The 17,848-nt window shown below is 46.9% G+C and overlaps 1 protein-coding gene across 12 annotated transcripts in view; it reads right to left on the bottom strand.

The window, feature by feature from the left end:
• The window catches only part of ADGRG1 (adhesion G protein-coupled receptor G1), a 41,040-nt gene that overhangs the window by 17,098 nt on the left and 6,094 nt on the right, over window positions 1-17,848 (bottom strand). For 5 of the 12 annotated variants that reach the window (XR_014528127.1, XM_083511474.1, XM_083511466.1 and 2 more), the window contains exons 2-3: window positions 2,598-2,795; window positions 956-1,408 (exon numbers count right to left, since the gene is read on the bottom strand). Coding sequence is in view for 11 of the 12 variants with exons in the window: in XM_083511474.1 (XP_083367600.1) it covers window positions 956-1,408; window positions 2,598-2,637 (493 nt within the window). In the remaining variant the exon portion in view is untranslated. Of the gene's footprint in view, window positions 1-955; window positions 1,409-2,597; window positions 2,796-11,323; window positions 11,548-13,629; window positions 13,649-17,848 lie in introns of those variants that run through there. The other 7 variants (XM_083511469.1, XM_083511473.1, XM_083511467.1 and 4 more) reach the window with 3 other exon arrangements.

Below are 17,848 nucleotides of genomic sequence, written 5' to 3' on the forward strand. Positions count from 1 at the left end.
CTCTGCCGCCACTTCTCCTTGGTTAACAAACTCATCATTTTGTCGTATTTGGTTTGCCTTCTTCCCCTTCCACTTCCTGCCATAGGACTGCTCGATGCACGTCCCTGCACATGCACCCCCACCTCTTTCCTCCTCTCTCCCCCCTCTAGGTGCATACAACAGCCCACCACCTGCCCTCAGTGTTCGTTCCACGCACAGGCCTGGTATACCCAGAGGAGAAGCCGCTGGACCATGAGATGATAGAGGGAGGGGGGGGAGGAATTTGAATTAGGGGAAATGAGTACTTCCACCTATGATTCCCCATACAAGATCTTTCAGGTCTCCATGCCCTCCTGCTCTCCAGACATGGATGGGCTAGCTTATAGCCAAGGCTTTGGCAAAGCGAGGAATTGGTGAACAGGTGGCTCTATGAAATATGGTTATATAACCCAGCTTGCTTATTGGTGGGTTCCTCTAGATGCTGGTTTATTCAGCATTCACCCCAATTTGATTATACAAAGCTTATGTGACAGTGAGACTATAACTGGTCTTCACTGAGCATTCTCATTTGTTCATGTTGCAGTTATACGATGATGAACATTCATCGTGAATTCATCCCAATTTGCTTGTAAGGCTGTTTAGAAGTTTCCCAGTTAATCACCCTTTCATTCCTCACTTTTCAGTGAACTGCTTTCCAAACAACAACAAAATTGTTGTTGTTTTTTTAAGTGGCTTGTTACACTAGGGATAATCCACTTTAACTGTGCAAACCCGAAGTTCTTGCAATCCCTGCCAGAAAATATTGACAGTCTGGAGACCCCAAGAAATTTTCAGCTGCACAGCAGCTTGTGGCCCACTATGCTCTGGGCTGCAAAGTTGGTTTTCTGGGGAGGAGGTGCTGCCATGCAAGAATGGGCCTGGGCCTGCTGGATCTTTGGGTTCCACAATTACATCTTCTAAAAAGAAGCAAGCTTACCTGTGAAGTAGAAATGATATGCAGACATGTCCGGAAGGGATGTGTTGTGGACACCCCTATTAAAGGCATAGGAGACCCTATAAAGCACATTTGGGCCATATTGAGAAGAATTTTCAGTTGTAATGGGACAGTACAAGGTATATGCCTGGCTAGTCAGGCTGAAATTCGTTTGGGACTTCCCATAGGTGATCTTCAAAAGACTGCCATGCCGAAACCAGTGCAAACAGATGCGATAAGGCCCCAATTGTTGTGGCAGAGGACACTCCTTGGATCCTGTAAAACGTCCACACTGAATTTCTGGAGTGAAAGGTGCCCTTAGGATCAGTTTCTCTGCACTGTTTATAATGCTGATGCCGTCGCTCTGGATTTCATAGCTGATATTGCTTTTCTTTGTTTGATTCCTGGTTGCACAAAACTGGAAGTCTCCTTCATCGCCGCTGATCCCACAAATACCTGCATCACAGACACCCCCAAACAACACAAGACATTGTATCAGGACATGAGAAAAACACCCAGAAGTATTTGCACTGACTGTATTATTAAAACAGAAGTCCTAGGTTATATAGGAATGTGGAAGGGATTAGGGCTGGACAATATATCCATATATCATCCCAAACCAGTTTGAAGTCCATATTGTGATATCAGTTTCGTAATTTTTGACCTGACAGCTTATCATGAATCATGATGTGTATTTATGTTATGCAAAAATCACAATGTGGGAAAGACTGTGAAGCCAGTCAATGCTTCAACATCCTTATTCCAGACATCATGATATTTTGGTATATTGTGTTGTTTAGCCAGTGACATATGACGATGCTGAAAGCCAGATATCGACCAGCCCTACAAGGGATTCTTAGGGCTCATCCACAGTTAGCTTCTCCCCAGCACTTTCTAGGTATAGGTCCATGATTTAAAGCAACATGTCCAAGTGTTTTGTTGTTGCTCCACAAAAGCCACTCTTTGACGCTGAATTGGAACAAACGGCAATTCGGATTTTCTGTGGAATGCTGTTTGCTCAGATTCATCAGTAAAGAGTGGGTTTTTATGGGGAAAGTGCTGGGGGGTGGGTGGGGGACACTTGGACATGGCACTTTAAAGCACAGAACTGTGCCTAGAAACACAGCAGGAAAAAGAAGTCTGGATGAGCCCTCAGCTACACAGTTACATCAACCAGCAGCACTCTGGAGAGGACTTTCTGCATTAGCAATTTAGGATACTTCTGGATGACCTGTTTATCGAGCCTTCATCCTGGTTTCTTTGCACCAAGTTTGTGGGGAGGTTAGAAAATGTCAGATATTTTTTCCAGCATTCCTTCTGATTTTTTATTAAAGCAGAGGTTGTATGATGTTGCATTAAGCACTTTCCAGTGCATTTCCTGATCACAAAAAACCCACACCTGATTTGGTGGAGGGAGCAAGTTTGTTGCACCAGAGTCCCATATCTATTTTTAACTAACACAACCTGAATTTGCTGGGATGCGATTGAACCCCCCACCTCCAAAATAGCAGCATTGGAAGAAGCCTCAGAATCCCAGGAAGAACCCTGACACAAGGTGGTAAATGCAGGGAATCATTTTACTGTGAGGACAGGGGGGTGCAGCCTGATTGTTCCATGAATAGTGGTAACAAGACATATACGTTACCTTGGGACTGGAAGAGGAGAGGCAACAAGAAGAACAGCATTCTGAGTGATTCTGGAGACCTTATTTCACAGTCAAGGTCTTACAACGACAGAGGGCTCCCCTCAAGCTTCTCCATGTGGCCCCATGAACACTCTTGTCTTCCTCAGCCCAGCTGGAAGTGTCAGCAATCGTGGAAGTTAAAAACTCATTGCCCCGAGCCTGCAAAGGGAAGGGAACATTGTAAAGAGTTCTGGGTTCTGGAATTACCTACACCCTTTTAAAATGATGCTCTTGGTAGCTTCACTGGCACAATATGCAGTTAAGTGCTTTCAATCCCCACTGACATTGGGTGCTTAACCTTTCCATGGAAGCAGGGGTGTGTGGCACTATAATCTAGATGCGTGTTTAATGCATGCAGAGGGTTAATTTTATGAATTGACCCTGAAATCCTAAACATGTCACCACAGAAATGGGATCCACTGAGTTCCACAGGGCTTTTCCTCAAGTACACTAACTTTCCTCTCACTGAACTTCAACACAACTTTGCTTCTGAGGAGGCATATAAAGAATTACGCTGTCAGTATAGTTTAGCCTTCCCCAACCCAGTTCCCTCCAGATGTTTTGGACTACAACTCCCATCAGTCTCAGCTAGCACAGCTGTGCTGGGTGGGGGTTACTGGGAGCTGTAGTTCAAAACATCTGGAAATCACCAGGTTGGAAATTCTGGCACAGTCCCACACAGTCCCAGGGGCTCCCCTCAGTTCATAGGGCTGGAGGCTCCTCAACTCTGCTCCATCAGGGCAGTCCTTCTCATGCTGAGAACCTAAGACTGAGGGATGCATCCAAGAGGTGAGTTTTTCCCTTCCAAAAACACACTTCAGCTTCTTTCATAACATGTCAACCATGCCCAATCTTGGAATAACTTGGAACCAGGAGCCCACGTTTCAACTCCCCACCCACTGTCAAAGGGCATCCTTCCATTAGCCCCACCAGACACCAGCAGTAAGTTTACAGAAGCTGTAGGCAGCTTTTACAAATAAATAGAAATCTGTCTGGTTCCAGTCTGAGTCAACCATACAGACTGTGCATGGAATGACAACATCAGTGCAATAGGAACGAGATTTGTACACTGTTCCTTGGGGCTGCCTCCCCCTCCCATTCTGGCTCCACAATCTCCACCCTGACCCCGTTTGCAATGCAGACAGGTGTGATCAAAGACTTCCTGGGGTGCAAATATACAGCAGTGGTTAACATGCTGAGAGTTAAGGTGGACAGATCTGTCAAACCAGCTTTCGTGCAGTTGCTTATGTTTCCAACCTCAAATTCAGCTCTCTACATTTCTGCAGCAGTTTGTGCTTTTTAAAGCCCTAAACAGCCTTGGCCCGGTATACCTGAAGAAGTGTCACCACCCCCATCGTTCAGCCCGGACACTGAGGTCCAGCGCCGAGGGCCTTCTGCGAAAAGTGAGGTTACAGAAAACCAGGCAGAGGGCACCCGCCCTGTGGAACACCCTCCCAACAGATGTCAATGAAATAAACAACTACCTGACTTTTAGAAAACATCTGAAGGCAGCTCTGTTTAGGGAAGTTTTTAATGTTTGACGTATTTATCGTGTTTTTAATATTCTATTGGGAGCCGCCCAGAGTGGCTGGGGAAACCCAGCCAGATGGGTGGGGAATAAATATGTTGTTGTTGTTGTTGTTATAAAAAATAAGTCTTCACAAAAGTTTGTCAGCAACTTACATCACATTTCTCCTAAAATTGATTTTTATATACAGTTTTGCTTAATATAATGCATCAATACATGCATTCTCGTACACACTTTTGGCTGGAGGCCTGCGCCACAAAATTCAAAGAAGTGCAAATATGAAACATTGCAGTGTTTTGGTTTCTGAATTGTTTCAGGAAGTGCAAATTAGGTAGATTCACATTAAAATGCAAATCCAAACCAAATCCACCCCCATCTGAGATTAAGATTCAGCTCCTTGCTGGCAAGCTTCCAGTTTCCTGTGGGAATCAACCAAAGGGGATGTGCAGGTCTGGGAAATGTTATATAACCAACGGTTGAGCCATCCCAAGGTTTACAGATTATGTCACAGAAGATAACTAAAGCAAAAATGTGTACCCAGTTTGATGGGAAACGTGATGTTTCAATTTGACACTCGGGGAAAACACACATTCCCTGAAATAAACAAACAACTGCGTTCAGTAGTACTAGACTTGGTCAATACTAGACTTCCAGCACAGGTTTGGAACAGTGTGGACGAATGTTTGCATGAGGTGTGTGATGTCCTCTGTTCTCTAACCTTCCATTTCACCCAGTCTTTGGCCCCCCTGGTGCTAGCATGGTAATTTAAATTGGTGCAAGAGTTTGGATCCACTCGATTCTTTCTATTTATTCACCACATATCTTGGATGTGTGACCATCTCACACTGTGTCCACGCATCAAGAAGTACGTCATGTGCAAATATGCTCACTTAAGGAGTTGATGAAACCATTCCATAAGGATTATTCCGCATGTAATTGTCAACAACCAGGAGAAAAGCTTTCATAATTTCTTGACAGATATTCAGAAGAAGGATGCTTTAGAGATGGAGGATGAAGCCACAAGAATCCCTCTCTGTATTATCTGTGTCTGCTGGACTGCAACGGCTTTGGTTTCTTGAGATCCCTGGTAGGGAATCATAGAATTATGGAGTTGAAAACGTCCCCCAAGGGCCATTAAGTCCAACCCCCTGCACATCATAAAGCAATCTGGCTGGATTGCTTTCTCATTCATTAAGGCCAAGATCACTTCGTCAGAATAATAAACTCCTTGCAATACTGACTTGATGAGAAACAGGGGCATTGTTCAATACAGCTACCTTCAAAATGGTGTTTGTGGGCAAAACTAAAAGCAGATCATACATAACATTGTTTCACAAGGTGATAGAGCCTGTATAGAAATTGGCTAGATGTTAGTAATGAATGCAGCCTATTGCTTGCTTTCCCTACCCCAGTATCAGAATGAAACTTCACATTTTTCATAAATTTCAGAAGACATTTTCACTTTGATTGGCACATAAAAATAGAGTATTTGTGGGTGTGGGAAATTTTCTTGCTGCTGCAATGTTGGCAACAGGAATTTCCCAAGCTTCTACTGCCATCAATGAATGCAAATCATTTGATATGAAAGCATGTCAGTGAAACTTTAGACATTAGCAACTCAGAATGCACCATCACTTTTTTGCTAAGCAAAACTTGGTCTTTTAACTGTTCACTCATGCAACATATCAGAAGCTCATTGTATATCTTCTAATCATCCTGGAGCACTGTTCCCACCCAGATGTAGTTCATTTGTGGGACCAGTGGAGGTGCAATGCTGGCACCTTGCCAAGCACATCAGCAAACTGGGAGTCAGTCGTGGAGATGTGCGCTCCCTCCCTCCCTGTCCTGTCCCCGAAGTGAACCCAGCTCCCTTTGCAAGATTAATCTCATGTCACACGTGCACCAATGGAAACCATGGTTAATGCAAACCCATATCACTTGCCAGCTTCTTGGTTGGGCTCTTCACTTTCTCTGATCAAGACTAAAATAGAAGTTTCCTCAACTTGCCAGTTATTAGGTGTGCACGTGGCTTTCTAAAAAGTCAACAGCACTTTCTTCTCTACTTAAGACATTAAGAACCCAACAACCCCAAATACACCTCCGTTTTGGAATGTTTCGGCTCCCAAACACTGATAACCCGGAAGTAAATGCTCTGATTTTTTAACATTTTTTGGAAACCGAACGTACGATGCAGCTTCTGCTTGAGTGCAGGAAGCTCCTGCAACCAATTGGAAGCCGAACCTCGGTTGTCAAACATTTTGGAAGCCGAACAGGCTTCCGGAACGGATTATGTTTGACAACCAAGGTTTGACTGTAACGGGATTTCACAGTCTCATCCCTGCCTCCCTCGGCACTGCATCCTGTCTATCCTGATGTCTGCTTATGCATCAGTTTGTAAGCACAGGCCCCTCAATTCCTCACAGAGCCATAAATAGCAAACTTGTGTGGATCACCAGCTTGGACCCAACTATCTGCTTCCCTTCGCCCCTCTTTAGAGGTTTTTGGGTTCATCTTTGATTTCTATCCACTTATGCAACTGCGTTCACTGATAACCTCAGAGTCTGTTGACCTCTCTTTCTTGGCCTCTTCCTCACTCAAAACTTCAGACTGTAGCACCTGTGTGGCAGAGACCCTGCCCTTTCGATTATGTTTCACTCTAGAAACACTGTGCCATAAATAAGAAATAAAGATACTGAGCATACGTTGACAAAATTATGTATGGAAAGATTAGCCAACAGGAACGACTTATTTTAACAAGTGGGGATCCATTCAAGTTCATAGGATTCCACAAGCAAGAAGTCAGGTGCCCTCACTTCTTGCTGCTGTTGGGAAACCCCTCGCTTAACTGTCAGAACTCACATGCCCTCTCTTCATGCTGTTGTTTGGAAATCCTTCTTCTCACTTGCAAGTGCTGCCCTGTCAAAAAGGTGCCCACAAATGGGCTGCAGGCGATAACGCTTCAGTCACGAGGCTGGTTTCCCCATTTCCCCCACTACTTTCCCACGGCTTTCTAGAGCACTGCTAAATCACATGGGCTCACTTGCCATTTGAATTTGGGGCACATGCTAAATGCCCCATGATGGATCACAAAACCCAAAGGCTGGAAGGAAGAAGGGTGCTGAGGAAGAACAGGAGTCCCCTCTCAGGGCTTTCCAGCAATGTAATGATCTCAAGAGTCAGATTTCAACAAGTGAAAACCACATCAAAAAGAAGCTGGGGTTTCCCCATCAGTACTAAAGTGGGGGCAAACAAATGAGACTTTTGCAGGCGACAAATGGGGTAGAAAAGGCTGTGCAGCTTTCACCCCGACTAAAAACTATTTTGGTTTAGGCAAGCTCACCTAGAGATATGTAAAGTTGGACACAGAATTTTGGCATGTACCCCTTGACAGCTATCTCAGGCCTTTTTTTGGTAAGTGACCTGAGATAGAAACCAAGGGAGCACAGCTGAAGAAACAGGCCAAAAAAAACAATGTTCTTCTGGACCAGGGATGGGAAACCTATGGTCCTCCTGATGCTCCTGGACCACAACCCCCATGCTGGCTGGGGCAGGTGGGAGTTGGGAGCCCCAGAATGCTTGGAGAACCAGAGGTTTCCCACCCCTGGTGTAGACAACATTGAGTCAGATGGAACAAAAGACTGACTAAGCACCTTAGAAGATTGGCAGATTGGCAGATGCAACTAATGGACTATATGGAGATGGCGGAAATGACTGGCAGAATCCAAGACCAGGGAGAGGAGACGGTGGAGGAAGATTGGAAGAAATTTAAAATTTATTTGCAGAAACACTGTAAAATTTATGAATGTTAAGGACATTGAAATGAATCGCAGGGGCTTTAGCAACAAAGTAAAATGTAAGATTGGATTAACAACAGATAAATTAATAGGATATGAATTTGCTGAATTAATTTCTAAAAAGGGATACAAGAACGGGAGACGTGAGAAAGTCGGGAAAATAAGCTAATTGAAGATGAGAAATTAAGAAAGAGGGAATTTTTGTTTTTTGTTATTATATGTGTTTTTATCTCTTTTTTCTTTTTCTTTTGATGTGTTTAATGTTTGTATTTTTGTATTGTATTTTTTGTGATTTTGTATTTTCTTTGTCTTTTATTGTGAAAACTTAATAAAATATTTATTTAAAAAACAAAACAAAAGACTGACTAAGCATAAATCAGATTTCTTACATTCAAGTGGGGCAACTATTCCTAGCTAGGACTAAAGAGAAGGTCTTCTCTCAGAGCTTCCTGAAGAGAGGAAGATTTGAACTCTAGCATAGGAGTCAACTACCAGGGGCCATGGGGCCATTGGCCCCCACAATAAAATATCTCAGGGGGCTGGGCCCCCACAAAGTTGATGGGCATTCCCTTTCAAATGGTGTGTGCCCTGTATCATGTGATCGATTACGCAGGGCGGGGCTTACCCGGGCCCCCACAATATTTCATTCAAGTTGGCATCCCTGAACTCTAGTGAATCTCCATGGGAAGGAAGAGGTTCATGCAAGAAATGGCGTCAGCAGCTTGAGTGCTTCTGCCAATGTAGCGGTGACTCTCTACAGGAGTCAGCATGCAGGACTGCATTACTCAGCTTTCAGAAGAAGAAAGCCACAGCTCTGTGGAACAAAGCACCCCTCTCTTGCAGACACGCCAATGCTCTGTACAGCTCTGGAGGAAGCAGCTTCTTCTGCTCCTATTTACACCCCAGCAAGGTAACAATCGGGGGCTGAGAGCAAGCCACATGACCACAACACCGGCAGTAGTGATGCCGGCCCTGCACCAAGTTCTGCAGAGATGAGGATCCTGAGGCCCTCCAGAAGGCCTACCAACTCCTGTCATCCCTGATCACTGGTCATGCAGGCTGCTAGGAGTCCAGCAACACCAGGAAGGCCACCGGTTGCCCATCCCACGATATGTTTCAGAAGTCGGGATAGTCCTCTCCAGAAGAACAACTGAGGGTCTACTTCAATGGAAGGTGGAATGTATGAGCAATGAGAGAAAATGGTTGAGAATCTGGGGAGACACCCGAAAGCTCAAGCCCCAGAAGAGCTGGAAAATAATCTCTTGGGCTGTGCATCCTACAGGAGTTCAGGTGGTGTGCGGAGTACCCAGTTTTACTTCTCCTTCAACGTGGTGAAAAAGAGAAGCAGGTTGGGGTGGATGACGCTCATTAGTGCAGGTAAGCGAAGTTCTGGCTAAGGACTTGGACAAGCTTCTCTTCTCCCCCACCCTCTGCCTGTCTCCAACCAGCCTTGCATTAGCTCTGCTTGCACCTACCTAGCTGAGCTCATGGTGCAAAGACTCAGTGTTAATCCCTTCTGCATCCCTGGCCTTCCAAATAAGGCCCAAGCCAGCAACTCCTGTTGAAACTGGAGCAAACAGCTCCTCCTCACCCAGCAGAAAAGCATAAATTCGGAGACAGAAATGTCAAATGAAGAGAGAAAAGAGGTGGGTGGGGAGAAGAGGCAAGAGTTCGGCAGATAAGAGGACTTTTCTGCACAAACTAGTCCTTGCAGTTTAGTCAGGATAAAATAGGACTTGCGTCGATCTCTGCAATCAGGGCACTGCCTGCCAGCCAAATTCAATTAGACTCTTTTCAAGTGTAATAATTTCATGCAGGGTCTATCATTCCTGTAACAACTTTTTTCTTTCTTTTATACTTGCCCTGCTGAAGTATGCTTGCCTTCCCAAACCTGATGCCCTCCAGAAGTTGTGGACTGCAACTCCCACCAGCCACAGCCAGCACTGATTGGATCCATAGTCCAACAGTATCTGAATGGCATCAAGTTGGGGAGGGCTGTGGGAGGCAATGTGTATCCATGACGGGTGCAAAAACCAAGCCAGGGCTCCAAGACAGCTGGTCCTGAGATGCAGAAGAAAACAAGGGGAGGAACCAAGCAAGGCCATTCAAAGCACCAGCCTGAGCTGAGTGGATGGTCTTCCTCGTGGCTCCCCTTCATGGATCCAAGTGTCCTGGGCCAACCATGCTCAGGAGGGAGCCTGTGGGCAAGGCGCAATGGGGGAGAACCACAAGAAACAGCCCAAAGGGGCAGGTTGTGTGTGTGGAAGAGAACTCTGGCCTGAGATGGGCAGGGAGAGGAAGGCTCCATCCTTGTGAGTCACCAAGGCAGGGAAGGGGTTAACCTCCTGCATCAATGGGACAAAGCCACAGAAAGAGTGTCGAAACATGCTCACTGCTCCTGGTAGGACAGCAGGCAGGAGGAAGCATAATATGGCCACATCTTACACAGGGGTTCGGTTCCAAGTGTTCTGCTTGTATGCTTCAGGTTACAGACTCCGCTAACCCAGAAATAGTACCTCGGGTTAAGAACTTTGCTTCAGGATGAGAACAGAAATCGTGCTCCAGTGGCGCAGCGGCAGCAGCAGGAATCCCATTAGCTAAAGTGGTGCTTCAGGTTAAGAACAGTTTCAGGTTAAGAGCAGACCTCCAGAACGAATCAAGTACATAACCAGAGGTACCACTGTATATGAAAATCGTGTGTACCCAAGTTCTTGGAACAGGCTCCTTCTGGCATGTTTAGCCTGGAGAAGAGGAGGTTAAGGGGTGATATGATAGCCATGTTCAAATATATAAAAGGATGTCACATAGAGGAGGGAGAAAGGTTGTTTTCTGCTGCTCCGGAGAAGCGGACACGGAGCAATGGATCCAAACTACAAGAAAGAAGATTCCACCTAAACATTAGGAAGAACTTCCTGACAGTGAGAGCTGTTCAACAGTGGAATTTGCTGCCAAGGAGTGTGGTGGAGTCTCCTACTTTGGAGGTCTTTAAGCAGAGGCTTGACAACCATATGTCAGGAGTGCTCTGATGGTGTTTCCTGCTTGGCAGGGGGTTGGACTCGATGGCCCTTGTGGTCTCTTCCAACTCTATGATTCTATGATTCTATGATTCTATGATTCTATGATTCTATGATTCTATGATTCTATGATTCTATGATTCTATGATTCTATGATTCCATGATTCTATGGCAGCCAGCAGATTTGCTCCAGTGCCACTCTCCTCTGGGGCCATACCACACAAGCTAGACCATTGCCAGCTGTCATAGGAGGACATCATATCTTGTGCCAGCCAGTTCGCTGTGGTTTCTAGAAGCTTTCCTGTTCTTAGAAACCAAACAGCATCCAGACCAATATGCGTCAAAACTCACCCTGGCAGCAGAAGCGCAGGCACACGCTTGTGGCGGGAGCAGTCTTATCTCAGAAGGTCAGGCATGGCTTCCTCCTTGGCCATTTCTTTATTTTCTGCAGCCACACATCCTGGAACGGACGCAGAACAAACAGCCTTATCTCCACCCTAAGCAGGCTGTTCCAAGCAGGCCTTGGGGTATATTTAGAAGGCACACCAGCCAGCCCCTTACTTCAACGGGCTGTGCTAAAGAGAACAATAGGACATTATAAAAAGAAGTCTCTGCTTAGTCAGAGAGAGAACTGAGTGCTCCCCAGGGGGATTAGATAAGCAAGGGGAATGCCGCTGCAAATGGCACCCTGCCTCCCCCACCTTCCTGTCCCTATGAGCTGTCCTCCCATGATGTAATACTCTGGAAACAGCAGGTAAAGCCCCAGGAAGCCCCAGGGGCCGGCCAGGATGCCCAAGAGGGTGGGAGGAGGAATCCGACCATGTTTGCATTTAAACTAGGAACCACCTAATTTGAACGGAAATGCAAATATCCTTGGAAATTCAAATGTCTACTAATATTGCAATGCAAGTGTTAGGGGAGATGTGCATGGAAACACACATTATCAGTGAAAATAGCATACAAAAATGCATTATATTAGGGAAAGACTGCTACAAATATGTGTTTATTAGGATAAATTAGCACTAAAAGGGTGGTGAATTTTCATGATTTAAAAAAAACAAGCAAACTGCTGCAGAAATGTGGAGAACTGGGCTTAATATTAGGAAACGGAGAGAACCAAAATGGACAAGTTTGCCCATCCCTGGTCCCCCACTCATTCCTCCCCATAATTCTCTTTTGATTCGCTTCTAGGGTTTGGGGCTATAAGTGCTGCAATTTCCAGCGAAAATTGAACTGTCCCAGTGGAGAGGTGGTCAGAGGAACTGTCTGCTTGCATGGGGCATCAAACTATCAAATTGCTCTCTGTTGTGTGATCCCAGGCAGAGTTACACGGAGGAGCTGGACAGGCACCAGGAAGGGGCAAATCTGTAGGATCAATGACATCCATTACAAGAGGATCAACCCAGCAATCCTCTGTTACAAAACCAGAGGGGACATAGGCGCCGACTCCATGGGGCCTGAGGGGGCCCGAGCCCCCTCAAAAATTTGTTTGGGGGGGCTCCGCCCCCCCAATAATCTCGGGCGCTCCTCCAGCAGAGCGCCACCGCCGCCCCTCCCCCAGCCCAAAATGCACAGGGTCGGGCTGCATGCCTCCTGCCCTCCCTCCCGAGCAAAAGCTCCACCCAATTTCCTTCGGAGCTGATTAATAGGCGCAGCACGCTCTCCCCTATTCACTCACGAGGAGGCGGCGCCACTTTATCTGCATATTCATGAGCTTATTTATTATTCATGAGCTTTCGCGGGCTCCCCCAATATTTTTTATAAGTCGGCGCCCCTGAGAGGGGATCAGCTTCCGCAGACATGCCAGTACCCAGAACCCTCAGGAATTTGGGGCAAATGCAGCTTCTCCTCATCTCTTAGTGCTGAAGTATGACAAGCCTGTCCCTGTCAGATTCCCCTTGCTCTCCTTCACCTAACAGAGAGCAATTGGATAATTCAGTATTTTGCTTTCTGGTATTTGTTTGAGATTGCTGGCTTTGTGGAATTTTTTTGGTACTATTTTGTGCCTTTATATTATATACTACCTTGAGGTTGAACAGCAGAAGATAAATCCAACAAATGAAATAAAGTGAAGTGCCCATCGCTGAAGGAGGAGCCCATGAATGCAGACTTCCCCACCCTGCTGCCCGCCAGATATTCTGGACTGCAACTCCCACCACCCCGTTTCCAACTGCATTTTCTCCCTTACCCACCTTGAAACTCTCTTTATAAAAGAAAACGTATGTCAAGGAACCTCCCGCACACCCGTACCCAGCTTGAAGACAACTTAACTCCCCTCCCTAGCCAAATAACTTTCCGGACTGACAGAATCCTGCTGTAAGAAGAACGAGGGCAGGGCAGGTTCCCTCCTAACGAAAAATTCAGAGGTTCAATTTAAATGGGAGATTCTTTGTGGAAAGATAAAAAGTGAGGCTGCCCACCATACTTTTGGATCTCCATCGTTCTTCTTCTTCAGCTGCAGGGCAGTCACAAAAGCACACAGAATTAAGGGAATTTGGCATGAATGCTCTGCCTGTTCTTCCTAACTTCTCCAGCAGTTCTTCTGCTGTAAATGAAAGCCACGGGTCTCAGGACCCCACAACACGCCTTGCAATCCATACCATATTCAGTGTGAAATTCTGCTTCTGAAGAAAAGGCGGGGAGGGGGGAGTCCCAACCTTCTGCCATTCACTTGATTTTCTGCCTGTTTCAGCCTTCCTCCTTCAGGATAAACCGATTCGCACACAGTGTTATAATAGAAGACTGAACTTTTGAAGACACCTGTGCGCAATTTGCACCAAGGAGTGGCCACAACTGGTTTGCTCACAAAGCAAGCAAGACTTGGGGCACCCTCCCTGCCAAATGTTGCTCGTCTTGCTGGGTGACCACGGTCAGAGGCACTTGCCACATGACAGCTGTTCTGAGGGGCAGCTGGGAAGCTGGCAACTGCATCCTGCGTGGCCATTCCCTGTGGAAAAACCCACCTGGGGAATGCTCCAGGCACCCTTTTAGGAGAGAGGGCGAGAGATAAAGCCAAGGATTGGGAATCATTTCTCAGCCAGAGAGCCACACTCCCTTCTGGGCAACATTCTGAGGGCCACATGCCAGAGGCGGGTAGACCAATTATTTTTAATTCTACCCTTGTGTAGTAGTTAGTTTCTACACACACCTACACAGAGAGAGAGAGAGCTCTTCCTCTCTTCCTTCCAGGCCAAGCAAGAAGCATCGTCAGAATTCAGGGACATATTCCAGCCAGGCAAAGACTAGGTGGGAGGCAGTGAAGTAGGGCTGGTGAGGTGTGTAGAATTCTGGGTGGAATTCTGACAGAGAGGCCTGGAAGGTGGCATTTGGACCGGAGGATCCCATACCCCTCAACTGGCCCATTTTAAATGAAACATGCTAGAAATTACAGAAGACACCCTGGCTTCCAGTTGGCTCCTGGGATGTCCTGTTTTGGCTCCCACAAGAGCATGGCCATGAAAGACATGTGTTTTAGGGCGCCATGTTCTCGTGGAAGTCACATGACTTACCCAAGAATGCAGCCCCAAAAGACGTGCATCCAGGTTTACCTCCCGGGCATGTGGGAGGGCATGGGATCCCCCATCCCTGAGATTCGCAGAAAATTGAAACGGAACAGTAGGCCAGTGGTGGTGTAGTGGTTAGAGTGTTGGACTAGGACCTGGGAGACCTGGGTTTGAATCCCCACACGGTTTAGCAGGACTGTGTGGAGGAGAGGCTTCTTGCGACCCTCCCACCCTGTGGCTGTTCGCAGCCTTGCTGCATCCCGACCTCCCCGCCCCCTCCTCTCCCTTCAAAGCACTCGCTGAAAACCTGGATCACAACCAAATATGTAACATTTTGCAGCCACAGCCTATTCTGTGCAAGAGCTGTGGGGCCTGTCTGTGCTAGTGTGTGCATGCACATGGGGGGGGGGGAGAGAATAAATTGGGGGGTTGGGGGGAGGCAGGGAGAGAGATGTGAGGAGACTACCTGAATGCAGACAAAACCCAAAGGGACACCTTTATGGCTGCAAAAGCACTCAAGGAGGGTGAAAAGCAAAGGCTGGCCTACAGGGAATCCCAAGGGCCAGACAGAGATTCCTAGAGGGCCACATTCAGCCCTGTGCTAAACAGATATGGGACTGTGCCTTCCTCTCGTGTCAAAGTTGCAGCTGTGTTTGTTTTTAGATCAAGTGGTTTTTCGATGTTTGGGTTCTAGATGGAGAGCTATTTTAGAAAACAACCACACAGCCTCCCCTATTCCCCAGCTGCCTCGACTAGCAGTCACTGCTCCCAGTCCCACTCCAAACCACGCTGCACGGGTGGCTGCCCAGCAGCTGCGAGGTGAGGAAGGCTGCATGTGCAGCTCTTGGGCTCCTGTCAACTTGCCCTCTCTGACAGCCTTCGGAAGGGAAGCAGCAAGGAAGTGCTCAAGTGCCTCAGGCAGGATGCCCTCTTGGGAGACCAGATACAAAGGAAAAGTGGTGGTGGCGGCAGTGCGGGGGGGGGGGGGAGCAGGAAAGGGAATCCCAGCAGGAACTGCTTCCCTCACCTCGGGCTGAACGCCCAGAGGAAAATCCCCTCTTCAGAGTAACTGCAAATGAAGAGGAGGCCTGTCACTGTGTTTTGCTCCTTAGCTCCTCTCTCTGCAAGCACCCCCCCCCTTTTCTCACAAAGATGAGAAAGGAAGAATGAAACTGCAGACAGGACAGACAGGAGGGCTCCACTGCAGCTGGGAGAAAGGAACTTATTGGCGCACTCTCCAATTGAGCACTGCCCTTTTCTTCCTGCCAGGCACCAAGACAGAAGTGGGGTTACTTGCACAGCATGTAGTCATAGAATTGTAGAGTTGGAAGGGACCCAAAGGGTCATCCAGTCCAACCCCCTGCATTGCAGGAATTCTAGGGTGCCAGCTCACTTCATGGAGGATAAGGCAACCTCCATGGTTGCCATGGCAATGTTCTCCTTCCACTGTCGGAGGAAGCTTGCTTCTGAACGCCAGTAGCTGGGATTCACAAGCTGATGCCCTCAGGTCCTGCTTACAGGCTTCCCCTTTGGAGTGTCTGGTTGTCCACACTGTAAGAACAGGATGCTGGACATCATGAGGTCCCTTTGCCCTTATCCAGCAGGGCCTTTCTGCTGCATCTGATTAGATCTGATTACGGTTATTTATTTATTTATTTGCCGCAGACAACTGACATAATATTCAGCCCACAATGAAGGCTCACAGCAAAGGGCAACACAATTCATTATTGCTAATTCTTGTTGAAATTATTTCTACCAGTAACAGCAGACTTCTCCAAGCAGATACCTCCCCCAGCATGGGAGTTGTAGTCCAAAACATCTGGAAGGTAACAGCTGGGGGAGGGCTGGTCCATGCTGAAAGAAGCTACTTAGATCAGTAATACCACACAGTGGATACCACACATCTCAGACTGGGTACTGGCAACCATCCCAGGCTGATCAAGCTGTGACCTAGTCTTTGCCAAACTTTTAAATAGCAGAGAGTACACTTCTGCTATTTAATTGTAGTTGCAGACAGGCTCCACTCAGACACCCAAAAAGTTCTAACTTTTAAAATATAATGGCTGTCTGCTTTCGAAGGAGCCAAGGACCTGTGTTTATTTGCAACTCAAAAGAAGTATCTCCTTCAACTGGAGTAAGATCGGAACAGCAGTTCTCAGAGGTACAGGAGTCAGCCTCCTAGGACTAATTCTGTTGCCTCTTTGTGGCCGTTACTGAATGCTCCAAGTCATACTTGGCACCTGGTGAGTGCTGAACGGGAGGAGGCAAAGCCAGACCAACAAACCATACAGGGGTGCAGTTGGCAGCCTCTTCTGGGCATGGGGAATTTGGTTGGATATGATCTATTAATTAAATTTGGTTCTCACAATGCACTAGCAAATCTTGTCCAACACGCTGCTGGGAAATTATTATGCTAATTCTTTAATATTTTGGCAACCTTTTGCCTTGCCAATGAATCGTTATCCCAGGGTTGAGGTGAATGGACTCCTTGTTTGGGGTGACAAATTGCTCTGCTAGGAAACGAAGTGACACTTTCTGTTAGCGTCACAGAAAAACATCACAGAAATGCCGTGTCACCAAGCCCAACACGTCACTCTCGTGAAAGCATCTAGGAGTCGGAAACAAAGTGCATTGAACCATCTTGCATTAGAAGGAAGCCACATCTCAGCTGCGTGAAGAATGATCTTGCTAGCACGCTGTCTGAAAATAGCAAAATGACAAAAAAAGGAAAGCAGGCTCTCGCCAAAAGCAGAGGCAATAACTACAAACAGAGGGTTAAAACTGCAGGGGGGAGGCACAAGAACCAACAAGAACCAACCAACAGGAGACCAACTTCAGTGTCCAATTTCTGGGAGCGAATGGGACTATTCTTCTTCCAAAGGAACACAAACCACATTTCTCGTCATATCTAAAGGCAATGAAAGGGGAGGCTGATGGACCCTGCTCCATTTCCCACTCCATGTCAGCCACTTCAGGGCACACGTGTGGGAGCTTCTCCTGAGCCAAGTGCAGTGCTGGACTTGTCAAACCAGAACTTCAGGAGACATTCCTGAGGAGCGGAACATAACATTGTGTGGGAGGATGAGGCTGACATCATGCCTTGTGTCACACAGACAATGTGGTTGGCACCCACTATGGTCAACGTTTGCTGCTTGGAAAAGGCAAAGGTCAGCCACTCAACCCACTGGTCACAGTGACAAAGGGAAACCCTGAAGTACAAGTCAGCAAGGAAACAGACTTGGGTTAAGGAAGATGGGGCAAAAAGTCCCTCTCCTCTTCTTGTCCACTCCTGTCCACCTCTTCCTCCACCCGCTGTGTTTGAAGATGCACATCAATGAAATATCTCTCAAGGGGCCAGACTGAGTTCATGGGC

The sequence above is a fragment of the Podarcis liolepis genome (assembly GCF_965112155.1).
Source record: "Podarcis liolepis genome assembly, chromosome: 7".
In the NCBI taxonomy this organism is placed as follows: Eukaryota; Metazoa; Chordata; class Lepidosauria; order Squamata; family Lacertidae; genus Podarcis; species Podarcis liolepis.